The sequence below is a fragment of the Phasianus colchicus genome, chromosome 1 (genome assembly GCF_987193195.1).
Source record: "Phasianus colchicus chromosome 1, bPhaCol1.hap1.1, whole genome shotgun sequence".
Taxonomy (NCBI): domain Eukaryota; kingdom Metazoa; phylum Chordata; class Aves; order Galliformes; family Phasianidae; genus Phasianus; species Phasianus colchicus.
This window is the reverse complement of record NC_143436.1, coordinates 175,558,516-175,575,094: the sequence shown is the minus strand read 5'-3', so window position 1 is coordinate 175,575,094 and position 16,579 is coordinate 175,558,516. Positions and strand designations below refer to the sequence as shown.

The following is a 16,579-nucleotide window of genomic DNA, read 5'->3' as shown; positions in this document are numbered from 1 at the left end:
GAATGCCTCCAAGGTTGGGGCATCCACAACTACTTTGAGCAACCTGTTACAGTGCCTCATCACTTTTGGAGTAAAGAACTTCTTCCCAACATCTAACCTGAATTTCCCCTCTTTTAGTTTAAAGCCTTTGACCCTTTCCCTGTCAGTATTTGAGAGCATAAAAATGTGGTCCCCCTGCTTGCTTATAAGTTCCCTTCAAATTCTGGAGGGACCCAATGAAGTCTCCCCAGAGCCTTCTCTTCTGAAAACTAAGCAAGACCAGCTCCCCCAGCTTTTCTTTTTAGGAGAGGTGCTCCAGCCCTTATATCATCTTTCTCGCCCTCTTCTGGACCCGCAGTGGGAACTAGTTTGGGAGCTAGTCTGCCTTGACTAATCAACATGATCTTGTTGTCTTTGGAGATGGATCTTTGGTCTTCATAGGACAATCAAATACAAATAAGATTGCAAACCTATACAAGGATTTCTAAAAAATGGTACTCTCCAGAAATGTCACCTGCAAAATTAGCAATTATTTCTTTGATACCATGAAGATAGGAGGAATTGTCTTGAACATCAGATCCTCATTCACAGTTGAAGAAAATTTCAAGATCTTTTAAAACTAGCTGAGCTTGGATTTTGACCACTTGATCTCACTGGAAGACTCTAGTAATGTAAGCTTGCACATAAGGATGAGGATTTTGTTCTCACTTCCAGACTAAATGTATATGATTGCAACATAGGTGTAATTTTCTTTCTTCTCACAGTCTTTTTTGGCAACTGACAGACTCAAAGTTTGTTTCCTTCTGTATCTAAATAACGATGTTCCATGTTGTAGCAGGAACTTTCATTAATTTCCATGTGAATGTACTTGGAATTCCACTATGGAAGCAACAGAAATGAGATTAACTTTTCCCTTCAGGAAAGGGCTGGGAAGAAGTAGGGGAAAAGCCAAGACTAGTATCCGAGTTCTCCTTCTGGGCTTTGTGATAATGTCTAATAATCAACATGATTTTTATTGCTATTTTAAGCCCCTTATATTGCATCAACTCAAGTGCAGACCATGAAAGTAATCTTTTAGACTGATAATTGAGTCATCCTTTGATTTTTATCTAGATGTATATAACTGATTTTGATAATGTCAGCTAATAAATGTTCTGCAAATGTCAATATTATGACTTCCTTAGATATCTTGTTGTTTAGAGATGAGTTTTATTGAAAGTTAAGTGGCCTCACCTTGACGCTTTTGAATCTTAATATGCCACTACTTATTTCTAGAGAATTTCTGAATGAACTTATTAACAATTTGAGGTCAATTTCTTGCTTTCAGATTACTTGTTGAACGCATCTTTGCTCAGTACATGGTCCCTCACAACTTGGAAACAAATGAACGAATGAAATGTTTGTATTACCTTTACGCAACACTGGATTCAAATGCTGTGAAGTATGTGCTATTTTTTTTTTACTTAATGCAATGTAATTTTTAATCCAGTTGTTATTGTAAATTAGTTCTAAATTGTTATGACTAGCCTAAATCAGTATACAAAAGCAGTTTACAAACTGATAATACAAATTAGTATTGCTACATTACGTTTACTGTATGCTCCCTCAAGTGAGAGTCTGAAAAAATGATAGGGTGGTTTTTAAGGTGTGGTACATTTTAACCATAGACATTTAGAAAAAAAAGAAAATAGTGCCAAAGAGCTGCCAAGAAGCTTGTGTGCATGTCAGTCCTTTTATGTCTGGAAAGAGATAGCATAGATTAGTGGCATTTACTAGCACTAGATCTTATCTGACAACTTTGGAATTAATACAGTCCTCATTTTAGCAGCCAAGATGACTTAAGAGTGGGAAGAAATTACTTGCTTGCCTCTTCTTCAGCATTCATTTTACTTACAATTATGTTTAGAGAAGACAATTATTTGCCCTCTCCAACTTAAAATTGTGAATTAGACTAATGACAGTTTTGCTGCTTTAATGTTTGCTGTTTGAATTTCCTTGGTTTTTACTTCATTTTTCATTTCGTAGTACCCAGCTGCTTGAAAATCAAATGTATTTCTTCACGTATGGGAGATTGTCACAGAATGGCTAAAAAGCAACTACAGCATTGAAGTACTGGGTGTTTGGATGCCCTGCATTTTTTGTATAATGTAGTCAAAGATAGTACAATGTTGTAATACTGAAATTAAAAACAGAGTATTAAAAAGTTACTCTTGTAGTAATTTCTGGTATGGGCTAAACTAAATGTGGAATGGGATTTTTTCAGTACTTGATATTTCAGACAAGAAATAGCTTCTGAATTCTACAGTTTTCATATGCTGCAGGATGTATTGGGAAGATGTAGTATATTCAGTTAAACGGGATTGACTTCTTTTGGATTCTACAAGTTTTTAAATCAAAAATGCTGATTTACTTTCTTTTTCTTTTTTTTAAAGATAGCTTATTTTTCCTGGGAAGCATGCTAATTCTCAGTTTTGTAGACTCTTTCTAATGCGTCCCTTACAAGTCTAATCATGCCTGCTTTTCACAGTTTTGGACACCTAGGAGGTGCTTTCTGGGAACTGTTTTGATGATTAAAATCTTAAATATCTGCTTTAGCATGCTTCTTTGAATATTTTTAGAAGAGTGATTTTGGTCTTGTACAAATAAGTTCTTTACAAGGCACATATCAGTTATTACCCACTTTTAAAGGCAGTGCAGCTAAATGTTTGAAATCATTCTTTGTTCAAGTATAATACGGTCAATTAAATTTTCCATGTTATTCTTTTAGGAAACATTTACAGTTTGCTCACACAGTGATAAAATTTCGGGTGACAAGCACTTTCCTGAGTCTGACACTGAGAAAAATGTGAAGGCTCTTGGGGTAGACAGTTATGCTATTTAATGAATAGGAGACTTACAAAATGTTCTCCTTCTTTTTTCCATCTTCTTTGATTTTTCTATTCTCTCACTTTTTTTTTTTAAGAGCATTGAATGAAATGTGGAAATGTCAGAATCTGCTACGACATCAAGTAAAAGATTTGGTTGACCTAATAAAACAACCAAAAGTAAGTTCTATTTGTGTTTATTCCACAGTGAATATGTGTTACTTAAAACTATAACCTGTTTTTAATTGCATTAATGCCGATGTTCCTCAAGATCATTTTTAATGGCAGAAAATATTTTGATTATGTTGGACTACACTTGCAGTAAGAAATGTGCATACATTTTGTCAGTAAGAGTGAAGAGAGAGATGTTTAAGAAATTCTCTAAAAATCGTGCTAGAGATTTGATGCTGAAATATGTGCTGCCAGTATTTGAGTTACATCTGCAGGATTGTCCTGGCTCCTGAAAGAGGAAAACCAATACATAATTTTTAACTACCAACTTGAGCAATTAAGAAAACATATCTGAAATTTTTGATTTCTTTTCTTACGTAACTTAGTAACAATTAAGAAATATATTTTATCCCAATAGATTGGTTGTTCCTCTTCTCTCATGTAAACTACTTAAATGGTATGTTGGAAATGTTAGACTACATTGGAAATCTTTGTCTAGAAATTTACTCAGTAGGAAAAATAAACAGTCCTAGAAGGTTTAGAATATTATCAAGGTAAATTTTAGATTTGTTTTACTTGTGTGTGCACATTCTCATTTGAAAAAGAGATGAAATTCTGGTACTGATTTAGAATGTGAGCATAGCAACTTTAATGGTAAAAGTTTTTTAATTCGAGGCTTTTAAAAATAAAAAAAAAAATATTGAAGTGTTGCTGTGCTCATACTCATGTTCTGGTATTTTTATGTTCTCTTTGTGTATTTACTAAAACATAATTGCACTTCTATGGCTGAATTATCAATTTGCTGAAATTACCTGAACAGGATGAGAGGGTAGTGGTGTTTACACAGTGAGTGTAGTTGGATTGTTTAGTGTCTACTTGGATGTACTACTTTCTTGAACATAGGAGACCTATCAAAATCATACTGCTTCAGTCCTCTTGTAGTTAAGGTGATTGCAGTGAAATTGTGATTTTGACTGAGTGTACTGCTAATACAGTAACATTTTCTCATGTTTAAGTGACGACTGAAATAATTTCAATCTACTTTTTTATATTTTTAGTACAATTTAAATCAACTTAGGTGTGATCCTAAACCTGAGCTTGCTTAATATTTCCCGCACTTCAGTTGAAAGTGTTAGGGGCAAGAACACAGTGCTGAGTGATAGAATATTGCTGAATTTGGTTTGTTGTCAATTAACAATTTTAATTATTGATTCTGATATTCAGAAATAAAAGCAAACAAACAAACACTTAGTGAAACCTCCCTGGGCTCCCCATCAGACACTTCTCTTTCCAGCTTCATGGTCTCCGGTCTCCTTGCTGCATGCTATGGTAGATGTAGCAGTTCCTTTTGCTGCTCACTTCTTTTCCTACTGATTTGCTGTGGGCACATCCACTGGCTGCAGTTCCTTTTGAGTCATACCTTCTCCTTGTTCTCTCCTTTCCATCCCTGCTCTGGCAATTGCTACCCTTCCACCTGTCCTCCTCTCACGTTTCTCTGCTCCTGCTCAGATCTCTTCTGCCCTGCTGTCCTTCCTGCCCAAGGGTTTCTCATCCCTAGCAGCTACCACCCTTTCCTTAATATTTTTCCACATAGGTACTGTGGGCTCCTCTGACCAGTTCTGGCAGATGGGTTGGTTTTGTTGAGTGTGGAGCTGGCTGAAAGCTGCTGTGTCTGGCACTGGCAGTCACTCACCTTATTCTGCCCAGGTCATTTCTGCAGCCCTTTGCCAATTATGCCCAATAAAGACGCTCAGCTGATTGTAGTAAACTTTTTTTTTATTTTATTTGAATGGAAATTGTCATTCAGATGTCTAGCAACTTTTTTATTTCACAAAACAAGACTGAATGAACTAGCAGTCTTTCAGAAGATAACTTAATGTTACCATACATAAATTTTTCACTTTGGTCTGATTTCTACCTTTATTGGTTACGGTACCTTAATTGTTGACTTTTCTCCATGTGGCAAGTGGACATATGGACATACTGGAAGAGCTATGAGATGTCCTGGGGTCCTTTTTTTTTTTTTTTTTTTACAAAAAGCAGTGTAAAAAATGGCCAATCGGAAATTCTGAGTAGATAAGAAGGAGGAAAAGAAATAAGACTGTGAGGATGATAAAATATGGGAACAATTTGTTCAGAGAGGCTGTGAATTCTTCATCCTTGTAAATACTTATAAACACAGCAAGGTGAGGCCTGGCGCGAAACCTCATCTAAGCTGGCCTTGCTTTGAGTAGGCACTTCAACCAGGCAACCTACAGTTGTTCCTTCCAACTTAAATTATTCTGTGATTATGGATTTTTGAATTTTCCAGTCCACTGTTTTTCCCCCATCCTTGAAAATCATTTTGACATCTAGTGAAACTCTTCAGGGTTTTTCCTTCTCCAGCCCCCGAGGCTTTTTTCTCTTATTGCCCACTGCTTTCCCCAGTGCAAGCTCTATTGTTTAACAAACATGAGTGAAGAGACTGAAAGCGTTATGATCAACAGAAATAAGGAGTTTCCTAACTTTTTCTATTCTAATACAGAACAGACATCAATCCTTTCTTTAAGCAGAGATACCACTTCTAATTTTCTCCTTTAGAAATGATACAGTTAAATTTGCTTGCTCACACATGGGAAAGTGGATGAATACTGTTGTGTCTGTATTAGAAGTGTAAGCTTTATTTGCTGCAGATATGCTGCTGTTCTGATGCTTCTGTATCGTGAATGCAAGGATGTGTAGATAATATGCCACAGTAGATCTTTTAAGAAGAAATGTTTCTTGATCAATCTGTCATTGTTCAGTAGGGCTATACTTCTAGAAGTTAAAAGAATCCTTCTGACTGTCTGTCTTGTATTTGGATGAGTGATCTGTATTTTGTGCACTTTAAAGGCTGTTTTAATGAGAGCTTCAGCCATTAGTACCGGAGGACCAACTCAGTACTGGAAGATCAGACAATCAAAGGAACTCCACAATAAAGGGTGGTGGTTTTCCTGTTTTCTGATTTGCAAGAGGAGCACATTTTAGAGATTCTGTATCTGGTGAAATCTGTAAACTAGAATTGGTTTCTGGAGTTCCCTCTGCCACCATCCATTTCTAGTCTGAATGTGCCTGTTCAGCTCTCAGGTGGAAGAACCTTAAAAATAACAGCATTCTTCTGACACTTAGAAGTGACAGGAAATACTCTACAAATATTTAATGCCTGGAAGGACGTCCATGTCGTAAGACAGATGATATTCACTGGTAACACTGCTGATCTTAATCTCAAGCTCTATTTTCTGTGGCCTTCCAATATTTGAAGGGAGCATACAAACAGAAGGGGGTACAACTGTTTACAAGGGTGGATAGTGATAGGACAAGGGGGAATGGTTTTAAACTGAGACAGGAAAGGCTTCGGTTAGATATTAGGAGGAAGTTTTTCACACAGAGGCTGGTGACGCACTGGAACAGGTTGCCCAAGGAGGCTGTGGATGCCCCATCCCTGGAGGCATTCAAGGCCAGGCTGGATGTGGCTCTGGGCAGCCTGGTCTGCTGGTTGGTGACCCTGCACATAGCAGGGGGGTTGAAACTAGATGATCTTTGAGGTCCTTTTCAACCCAAGGCCATTCTATGATTCTATAGTTTTTGTTATACTTCAATCTTTCCAAGATTGACACAGTCCTCAAACATTACGAGAGTTACTACAAATTACCTGATCAATTATTATTGTCTGCAGTAATGCTGGGACTCAAAAGCCTGTTTTCTTTTGAAGTATGTAGTTTTCTTCAGAACAGAGATTTCCTCTGAAGATTTTAAAGATACTTTTTCTGTAATAGACACTTTAATTTGTTAGCCCAAGTTATTGTAATAAATAGGTTCTGTGTTGCTTCCAAAGCTGAGTGGCTTATTTGAACCATGTTTGAAATTTATATTGGATTTCACTAAGAAAATAGAAATTGGATATCCCTGGATTTGACTTCCACCTCTGTCTTGATGGTTTCCCCTCTGCTCTGTAATAATTTTGAGTCTTTCATAAGAAAATGCTAGTGTCTTGCAACACTGCCACTTAGTGATGACATGAAGCTGATGAAAAGAGCCACCATCAGTCTTCATTTACCTCATTTTAAGTGCTTTGATATGAAGAATTTTTTTGTCTTTGTCTTTGTTGCCTGTTTGTAATTTTTAGGCTTGTGAGTTCTAAAGCAAGTTCTCTAAAAGACAGTTCTAGCAGTGGTGGTTGCTAAGTGCTGTTCTTTTTAACATTAAATACTTTTCTTAGAGAGTGGCTGTGTTCCCATTAAAATGGTAGTCCTCTGAGAACAAATTAAGTAGTTCTAGCCCTTGATAGTTACTACTTATGTGTATTTATGAATACTTTGGCAGATTTAGTAATCTGTGCCACTAAGAATGCTCTTTCAGAAGACATTGGACAAAAGAGTGGTTTGCTTTATGGTTTGGAAGCTGATACATTCTTGGCTCCATTGCTATAAGCTTGAATTTTCTTTCAGGCTCCAATTCTTATCCTTGTTAAGATTTCAGAGTTACTTGAAAATGCTCATTACACAGCAATGAAATATTTCTGTTTGTTTATTGTTGCTAATTCAATTTTCAAGCAGAAATATATTATTTAAAAATTTTACTTATGTTTTCCTTGTTTGACTTGCAGACAGATGCCAGCAGTAAAGCTATATTCTCAAAAGTGATGGTAATAACAAGTAAGTCAATTGAAGTATTTACTGTAAGCAGAATTACATACTGTAGAAAGTATTCTTGAAGCTTATCACTTGACGTTTTGGCTACTTTTCTAACTGTTGTAGATTAATTTTAAATGTAGATGACGTAGTGTTATTGTGTCCTCTAGCATTTATTATGTATTAACTGATGCTGATTAACCTACTAAATTACATATTGCCTTACCTGTTTCTGAGATCTGATTACTGTAAGTGTTATTGGGAGAATGAAAAAGAGTTTGGGTTTTGATAGTTGGGGATGCACTTTGGAAATGGAATAACTTCTGTAAAATTTAAACTCTTGGGGGAAATGAGGGAGAGAAGGCAGGAGAACAAAAGAAGCAGTGCTTTTTTTCCCTCCAGCTTGCTGTGCCAATAATGTTACAACCAGTTAGAAAAAGTTAATTTACAATTCTCAAATTTTGATTTAAAAAAAAAAAAAACTTTAAGAATTAAAAAAAGATAACTGTTCTTTTGGCCAAAAAACAAAAAGGGCAGTCTGAATCATGCTGCTTTGTTGGCCGTGTCCAAAATCCTTTTTTCTTTTTTTTAATATATTTATATTTATAAATATAAAAGCTGATCAGTTTGTAATAGTTCTAATTGCTGTAGTTCTATATTTCATTTTCAAAAAATAATTTAAAAAAACATACACTAAAACAAATATTTAGTAGAATTTGTTTTGAACTAGTGATCCTATAGTTGTTTGCTATTTTCTATGTCAACTTTGCTTAACATCTACTGTACCAAAATATGTAGCATTTGAAGTAGTATACAAATACATTTTGTCAATAAATTGTCTTGTTAAAATGTAAATATAAGGTTAATACATGGCTTAAGAAACGCATTTTGTAGTGTTGACTGAAACATTGTAAGTCATTGTAAAGTTTAGATTTAAGGGGAAGTAATTTAGCAAAAATGCCCTTTTAAGGCTTTTTGCTTGTTTTATCAACTTATCTATATATGAAGTGTACTTCTTTGTGGATTATAGGCTTTACATTGTTGCTGTGGTTAGTTTCAGCTGTTATTAAGGTGACCAATTACACTTGCTCAAGGTACATTGTGTTCATGTGGGATGACTGTTAAGAAGCAAAAGGGAAAAGAAGGGTGAAGAAATGAACAGACAGAGGTCTATGGGTATAGAAGTCTGAAAATTTGTGTCCTCATAGATATATCTGCACATTAAGATGTTTTGTTGCTTTTTCTTCTCTTTTTGGTTTAACTTAAATACACGCAGAAATTCAGTTGGTGAGATGTTTCAAACTTGTGTAACTTACAGTCCTAATATTTATAAAAATAGTAATTTCTCTTGCATGCTTTAAGGAAACCTTCCTGATCCAGGGAAAGCTCAAGATTTCATGAAGAAATTCACACAAGTTCTAGAAGATGATGAAAAAATAAGAAGTCAATTAGAAATGCTTGTTAGCCCAACATGTTCATGCAAACAGGCTGAGGGATGTGTGGTAAGAATAGCTCTTAGCATACACTGCTGCTTTGAGTAATAAATTGGTTATAAACATAACTGAAACCTATGTTGCAGAGGGAAATTACAAAGAAGTTGGGCAACCCAAAACAACCAACAAATCCTTTCCTGGAGATGATTAAGTTTCTTCTTGAGAGAATTGCTCCTGTGCACATTGATACTGAATCCATCAGGTAATTTTGTGAGCATGTTGTGGACTGCAGATCACATAATTTGAAATCAGAATTTCTAATTTTGTCTTTAAGCACAAGCAATAATGGAATCACTATTGGAGGGGAATTTTTACGGCCTATTGACTAGCTGTATTTTCTTGTTTTTCCTTGCTAAGGGATTTTTGTCTCCCCGTTCAGAGTGTAACTACACAATTGTTTGTCATTCATCACAGATGGGATAAACTGTCAGCAAAAAATGGATTTATTACTCATGGGGGAAGTTTGGTTTTCAAGTGACTGCCTTATTTAAAAGGAAATTTCTGTCCATGGCAATTGAAAAACTTGATTAAAAATGTTCATCCAGAATATTAGCTCATAGTAATACAGTCTGAGTAATTTAACTGAGGAAGTAAAGGTTGTGGTGATGAGGCACCAAATGTTTAAGTAGGAGTAAGCCAATTATGACAGTGGAAAAAAGTAATTGCTGAAAAAATTATTTAACAGATATATTTGAGATACGTGGTGGTGTTTTTAGAGAAAACTAGTTGTAAATACTGGTAAATTCTTATCTGCTAATTCCAACTGTAGTAACTGTTTAAGGACTTGAGTTTTTCAGTTTATTTTTGTCACATACACAGTGTAATGGTGCTGTTGAGATTTCACTTAAAAGAATCTTTCAGAAACACAACTTTTCTTTTGATCTTGGATAAAGTACAGCTAGATTTTTGCTTTCAAATTTGAAAGTACATTAAAAAGCATCACAAAAGCAATATGAAATGTATATTTAGGTAATATTCAAATGTGGTAAGCTGTGATGTTTGTTTCACTGTGTACATGCTGACTGACTCTCAAGAAGAGAAGGGGAGTAAGTTTATTTAAAAAAAAAAAAAAGAAAAGAAAAAAGAAAAACAGGTATTTTATTTTTGCTACAGAGTTGATATTTCTTTGTAAATTTTTTCTCTAAATTTTTTTCTTCATTTTTGAGACTGTCAGATTGGTTTGTTTTCCTACAGGTAGTTATTTTTGTCCTGTCAGATGCATAAAAAAAATGAGAGCCTTAGTAGGAGATCTATTTCTTGGTTTGCTCACAATGATTATAAATATCCCTTACAGAATTTACTGAAGGAGTGTTCTGAATATTGTTCAGTCCTTTGCAGGGAAGTTACCTTATAGCACTCACTCACAGGGGCATTTGGATAATTGCCATTTACCTTCCTAGGCTACAGTGTAAGAAAAAACAAACATTACTGTCAAGGAGAAATGTGCAGGAGATAAGTCTGTTAAATTTCTCATCAACTTCCTGAACAGCTGTTTAATAGTTGTTTACCTACTACTGTTATTGATGGTTATAGTGCATCAGTTTTTAAGTATCAATAGGAATTAGCAAACTCATCATAATTCTTACCTGAATTTGTTACTTTAATGCTCAAATTGTTTGTTTACTTGGATCAGCATTCCACAGTAATTTTATATATAATGCTGAAGTCATGATAAATGTTTTTTTTAACTTAATGCTTAGTGGGGGATGAGGACAGTTGGATAATTTATGTAGTTGACTTGCATTTATTTTATAATAAGCTTATATTTTATAAGTCTTAAGTTTATTTAATAAAATGTATGTCTTAAACTTATGAAACCAGTCAAACAGAATGGAATTGCAGTAAATGCAAAGCTGTGATTTTGTTTTTCTCTTCAGTGCCCTTATCAAGCAAGTAAACAAATCTATAGATGGAACAGCTGATGATGAAGATGAGGGTGTGCCTACTGACCAGGCAATCAGAGCAGGTCTTGAGTTGCTTAAGGCAAGTGTATTCTTGATTGTCCATAAGCATATGAAAACTTTCTGTAATAATTTTATTAAAATAACTTTGTAATTAGCAATTAGTAATTTAGCCATAAGAATTGTGGTGGTTGTTTGGAAGAGTACTGGTTTGGTTTTGATTCTGTTTGTTCTGATATATCAAGTTTATAACCTCAAAATATAAGGTTATTTTAGAAATTATTTAGAAGCTTTTCTAAAATTCAGAAGTAATTATATTTATGATATCAACTGCTGATTTTTTTTTTTTTTAATTACTAGAGTATGAATTCAGTGGTTTGTGAATATCATTTATAGTACTTCTAGAACTGTACTTGTGTATGAGCATAATACTGTCATTTTTCTGAATTCCACATACACTGGTGGTGGTCTACCTATTTTTACTGTATCTAATCTTTCTTGAGGCTCAGTTAATATAGCAAACCCTACCCAACCTGAAGCTTTCTCTTGCAACTTGAGGCCGTTCCCTTTAGTCGTATTGCTAGTTATGCAGGAGAAGAGGCCGACCTCCACTTCACTATAACCTCCTTTCAGGCAGTTGTAGAGAGAGATAAGGTCTCCCCTGAGCCTCCTCTTCTCCAGTTCCCTCCAGGTAACCGAACAATCCCGGTTCCCTCAGTCACTCCCCATCAGACTTGTGCTCCTCAAAGCTTTGTTGCCCTTCTCTCGAGCCTCGATGTCTTTCTTGTAGTGAGGGGCACAAAACTAAATGCAGTACTTGACGTGCAACCTCATCATCAGAGCTGAGTGCAGGAGGATGATCACCTACCTGCTCCTGCTGGCAACACTATTTTTGATACAAGCCAGGCTGCCACTGGTCTTCTTGGCTACCTGGACACACTGCTGGCTCATTTTTAACTGAGCGTTGACCAACACCCTCAAGTCCATTTCTTCCACACAGTCTTCCATCCACTCTGTCCCAAGCCTGTAGCATTGCTTGTGGTTGTTGTGGCTAAAGCGCAGGACCCAGCACTTGGTTGTGTTGAACTTCATCCCTTTGCCCTCAGTGCAGAAATCCAGCCTGTCCAGATCTCTCTGTAGTGCCTTTCTACCCTCAGACAGGTTGACACTTCTTGCCAGCTTGGTATCATCTGCAAACTTACTGAACGTGCTCTAAATTCCCTCATCCAGAAATTGTTTCTCTGAAGAGCAGCTTCTGCTCTAACCCAGTACTTGGTAATATAGATGTAGCCTCTGAAATGTATATGCTTACAGCAGCAGGAGAGGAAATAACAGACTGAAATGCAGTTAAACTGATAAGATCATATATAAAGACATTGAAGAGATGCTTTAACAAAAAAAGTTAGAAGAAGAGAAATGTCTTATGTCAGAAACAGGCAGCATATTAGAAATATTCCAAGATAGTAGCTGAAACGTGACTCTTGATGGAGCATTCTGGCTAAGTGGACCTTTAAAAAAATAATAACATGCTTTTTTTTTTGTTTTTTTCTTTTTTTGACAGGTACTTTCATTTACACATCCTATCTCATTTCATTCAGCTGAAACTTTTGAATCTCTTCTGGCTTGCTTGAAAATGGATGATGAAAAAGTGGCAGAAGCTGCATTACAAATTTTCAAAAATACGGGAAGTAAAATTGAAGAAGACTTTCCTCATATAAGATCGTAAGTTGTATATGTTATTATGAGTAGTGTTTTTAATTACATGGGATTATAGACTTTCTCATTCAACTTTGAATGGTATGATTTATACTGCATTCTTTTGGAAGAAAGTTTTACTTCAGATAAAACAGAAAGATTTAAATGACTTTAAAGTAGAGTAACTTTTAATGTAGAAGTGAAATATATGCATAGAAGTGCTAGCTGGTAATGCTCTAATTTGTATAATTGCCCTTCAGAATCACTTACACTCTTTTCTAAATTAAGTATATAACAATGTGAAAATGTTCTTTGCTATTTAATATCAACAGAGTGATGAGGATGTGTAGACTAAAGTGTTTAGTAGCTTGTGCTTCTATAATAAAAATATTTGTCAGTTTTCTCAAATAAAAACTTGTATTACCTTGGAGGCAGAGGTAAAATGTTTATTTTGCTACATGAGATTTCATCAGTAGAAGCCACTGTGGTGGTCCCTTTCTTTGAGAAAATTGCCAAAACCAGGAGAAATAGAATTTTTACTGAGGTGTTACATTCAATATATATATATGTATGTGGTTTTTCTTAGTTTGATATGTTGATAGTAAGATATCCATTTTTGAGGAGGTACATGTTTTTTTCTTTTTTTTTTAAGTGCTTTGCTTCCAGTGTTGCATCATAAAGCCAAAAAAGGACCTCCTCGTCAAGCCAAGTATGCTATTCACTGCATCAATGCAATATTTTCTAGCAAAGAAACACAGTTTGCACAGATATTTGAGGTAAAAATGAAAATATTTTTCTTTTTATCTTTTATAGCACACATATGTAAATTAAGAGATACAGTGGCAATTCACGTGGCAGTTTAGTTATACCAAACCTACAGAAGGTATTCATTCCCTTTTCTCGCTCCCTTTGATCTCATACAATGTGATGTAAGAATGGTAGTAGAAGATGATTAGATTTTTTTTTTTTTTTTTTTAATTTTTAGAATCTGATGATCCATCATGATACTGGAACAGGTTACCTAGAGAAGTTATGGATGCCCTCCTCCCTAGAGTTTGTTGAAGGCCAAGTTGAATGGGGCCTTTGAGCAGCCTGATGGCTCCCATAACAGGGAGGCTGGAACTAGTTGATCTTCAGTCTTTAGAGGGTTCCTTCTATGATCATGTTTAGGGTTGTTGATTTTTTAATAACCTATAGGGTAAAACTCAATTGTAAACTGTTCTTGGAAAGAGGAGTTATATACCACCCCTCAGTGCTTTTTGGGATTGACCCAGAGGAGTCAAATGGTTACAGAAGCTATGAAATACTGAATTATGGTAGTGATTACTTATATAGATGTCATAGAAAGAACATCTGCTGTTTTAACTAATTAGTGCTGATCAGCTTGAGAGGTGAATCCAATCCACTACTGAAATTACCATCTTGAAATGTATTATGCTCACCTCTTCAGTAGGAAATTACTTTTTAAATTTGTTGGTACTCAATCTGTTCAGGTTGGGCTACCATTTCTTACACCATCCATTTTGTCTTTTTCTGCTTCATTTTTGTTCTTTCAACTTATAGGAGATCTATTGGTGAACATGACTTTAAATAACAAATATTTATTTTAAAAAATTGTATTTCTGAAATAGGAATGTCTGTTTCCCCACCCCTTATCTGAATAAGACGTAGATTATATAATTAATACTTTAATTTGTTGCCTTTGTTTTAGCCACTTCATAAAAGTCTGGATCCAAGCAATTTTGAGCATCTCATTACACCACTGGTTACTATTGGCCATATAGCCATGCTCGCACCTGATCAGTTTGCTGCCCCTTTGAAATCTTTAGTTGCCACTTTTATTGTTAAAGACTTGCTAATGAATGACAGGGTAAGTATTTTTAAAACTTTGTTCTAAGATTCTCCTGTTGCAGGATACTCATCACATAGATGTGGTCATTTGCTCCTACTGTTTGTAGATGGTTATGCTTGGATTTCCACATGTACTGTGTGACCCAATTGAATACTCGCAGTACAGGGAAGGATGGAGTACTAATTTAGTACTGATTTGGTGGGCCTTAAAGGGAAAAAAAGAAAAAAGAAAAAAAAAAGGTGTATAGCACAGCATTTGAGATTACTTATGTCTGGTCTCTTTTTAATAGTAGGAATATTGATATTGATTTCAGTCACTCCTGTCTTAAGCAAGCAAATTGCATTTCTTATCTTTAAGGAAATATGTGTATTGGCTTTAGGTAGTAAGCTTTCTTGAAGGAGCTGCAGAGATGAAGTGTGAGATGATGTACTGACCTCAACCCCTTTCTCTGTCTCCCTGCACTGTTCAGTTGGGGTAGATGCAAGAGGATAGAATATTTAAGATTGAAGTTGAACGTAGAAGAAGCAGGATTGTAGGAAGGAGGTGGTTTTGACTTGCTTTTGTTTCTCAGTGCCCAACTCTCATTTTTAGTTGGCAGTAAATTAAATTAATCTTCCCAAAGCCAAGTCTGTTTTGCCTATGATGATAATTGATGAGTGATCTCCTTATCCTGTTTCAATGCACAAGCTGTTCTGTCAGGTTTCTCCCCCATCCTGCTGAGGAGAAATAAGAGAACCAAGAGATTGGCTGGGTAGGCACCTGGCAGCCAGCCGAGGTTAAACCACTACAGTATGGTGCATTTGAAATTGAAATGAACTGAAACTCTTAATGTTAATCTGCATGAGACTTCAAAAAGTGACAAAAATAACTTGCGTGTTGTCAGCTATGTTTAGGGAGAAATTTACTGTCTACAATTACGCATGTGAGATTCCAGTCCACTGGATATGAAAAATAAAAATTATTTTCAAAGCAATGCCTATTACATTCTGAAGTAGTAAGATTCAGGTAATAGCAAGACAACCAAAATTGTTTTACAAGTGATACATTTGCTAGTATTTGAGTAGCAAGATAAGAACCGTATCCCAGTTCTGTAGTGGTTACTTCTATAAAATGCATGAGGCATAAAGCTAACTAGTTAGTGCTGCTGTATTGCTTTCAGAAGCAAACAGAAAGAGGAGATTACAGCAGGTTTCACTGAAGAGTAACAGTAGTGTAACAAAATCTAAAATTTGTTTTAGCTTCCAGGAAAAAAGACAACAAAACTTTGGGTCCCAGATGAAGAAGTGTCTCCTGAAACACTTGTTAAAGTAAGTAGCATTTGCTGTAATTGTGTTGTAAATAATAAAATTAAATGTCTGTGTTCATATGGCTGTCAACTCTGTTTTCTTGTCACCTTTATTAAAGTAAAAAGGAATAGCTATTTCTAAATTAATGGCTTCATAAGATAAAACATCTTAGGATTGATAGAAGAAAATATTTTGATTTTGGGAGCATCTTTTATAAAATGAATACAGTAAATATGCACATCATTGATGTTTTACTGTCATTTATTATATCCTTATGTAAGCAGAGCACATGAAATCCATTCCAGATGTGAACACAAATGAAGTTAGTTTATTTTCCTGTTCAGCAGGAATTAAACATCGTAGAGACATTTTCCCCTTTTTTCTTTCTTTTGAATTTTTAGGACATTTCAATAGACTCTTAGTGGTGTTTTGGAACATGGAAAAAGTTGTTTTTGAATTTGGCTTTCTTCTCAAATGAGTACATGTGTTACATTGTATGTAGAAGAGTAATGTGGATTAAAGAAAATATATATATTTTTTACTTGTGCTTAAAAATGTAATCTGAAGCTTGTTCTTTTTCGGATATAAATTTATTATTGCCATTTCTGTTCTTGCTAGTAGTTCTTTCTTCACTCAAACAGATTTAGTCTCTACAGCATACGTGTATTGTTTTTAAATGTTCTTCCTTC

At 35.2% G+C, this 16,579-nt stretch overlaps 1 protein-coding gene across 5 annotated transcripts in view; it reads left to right on the top strand.

Moving 5' to 3' along the window:
* The window catches only part of PDS5B (PDS5 cohesin associated factor B), a 105,845-nt gene that overhangs the window by 52,211 nt on the left and 37,055 nt on the right, over nucleotides 1-16,579 (top strand). For all 5 annotated transcript variants that reach the window (XM_031615807.2, XM_031615810.2, XM_031615809.2 and 2 more), the window contains exons 13-22: nucleotides 1,307-1,420; nucleotides 2,942-3,023; nucleotides 7,639-7,687; nucleotides 9,026-9,165; nucleotides 9,243-9,358; nucleotides 11,034-11,139; nucleotides 12,619-12,779; nucleotides 13,405-13,528; nucleotides 14,464-14,622; nucleotides 15,843-15,911. In XM_031615807.2, coding sequence (XP_031471667.1) covers nucleotides 1,307-1,420; nucleotides 2,942-3,023; nucleotides 7,639-7,687; nucleotides 9,026-9,165; nucleotides 9,243-9,358; nucleotides 11,034-11,139; nucleotides 12,619-12,779; nucleotides 13,405-13,528; nucleotides 14,464-14,622; nucleotides 15,843-15,911 — 1,120 coding nt within the window. The remainder of the gene's footprint in view (nucleotides 1-1,306; nucleotides 1,421-2,941; nucleotides 3,024-7,638; nucleotides 7,688-9,025; nucleotides 9,166-9,242; nucleotides 9,359-11,033; nucleotides 11,140-12,618; nucleotides 12,780-13,404; nucleotides 13,529-14,463; nucleotides 14,623-15,842; nucleotides 15,912-16,579) is intronic.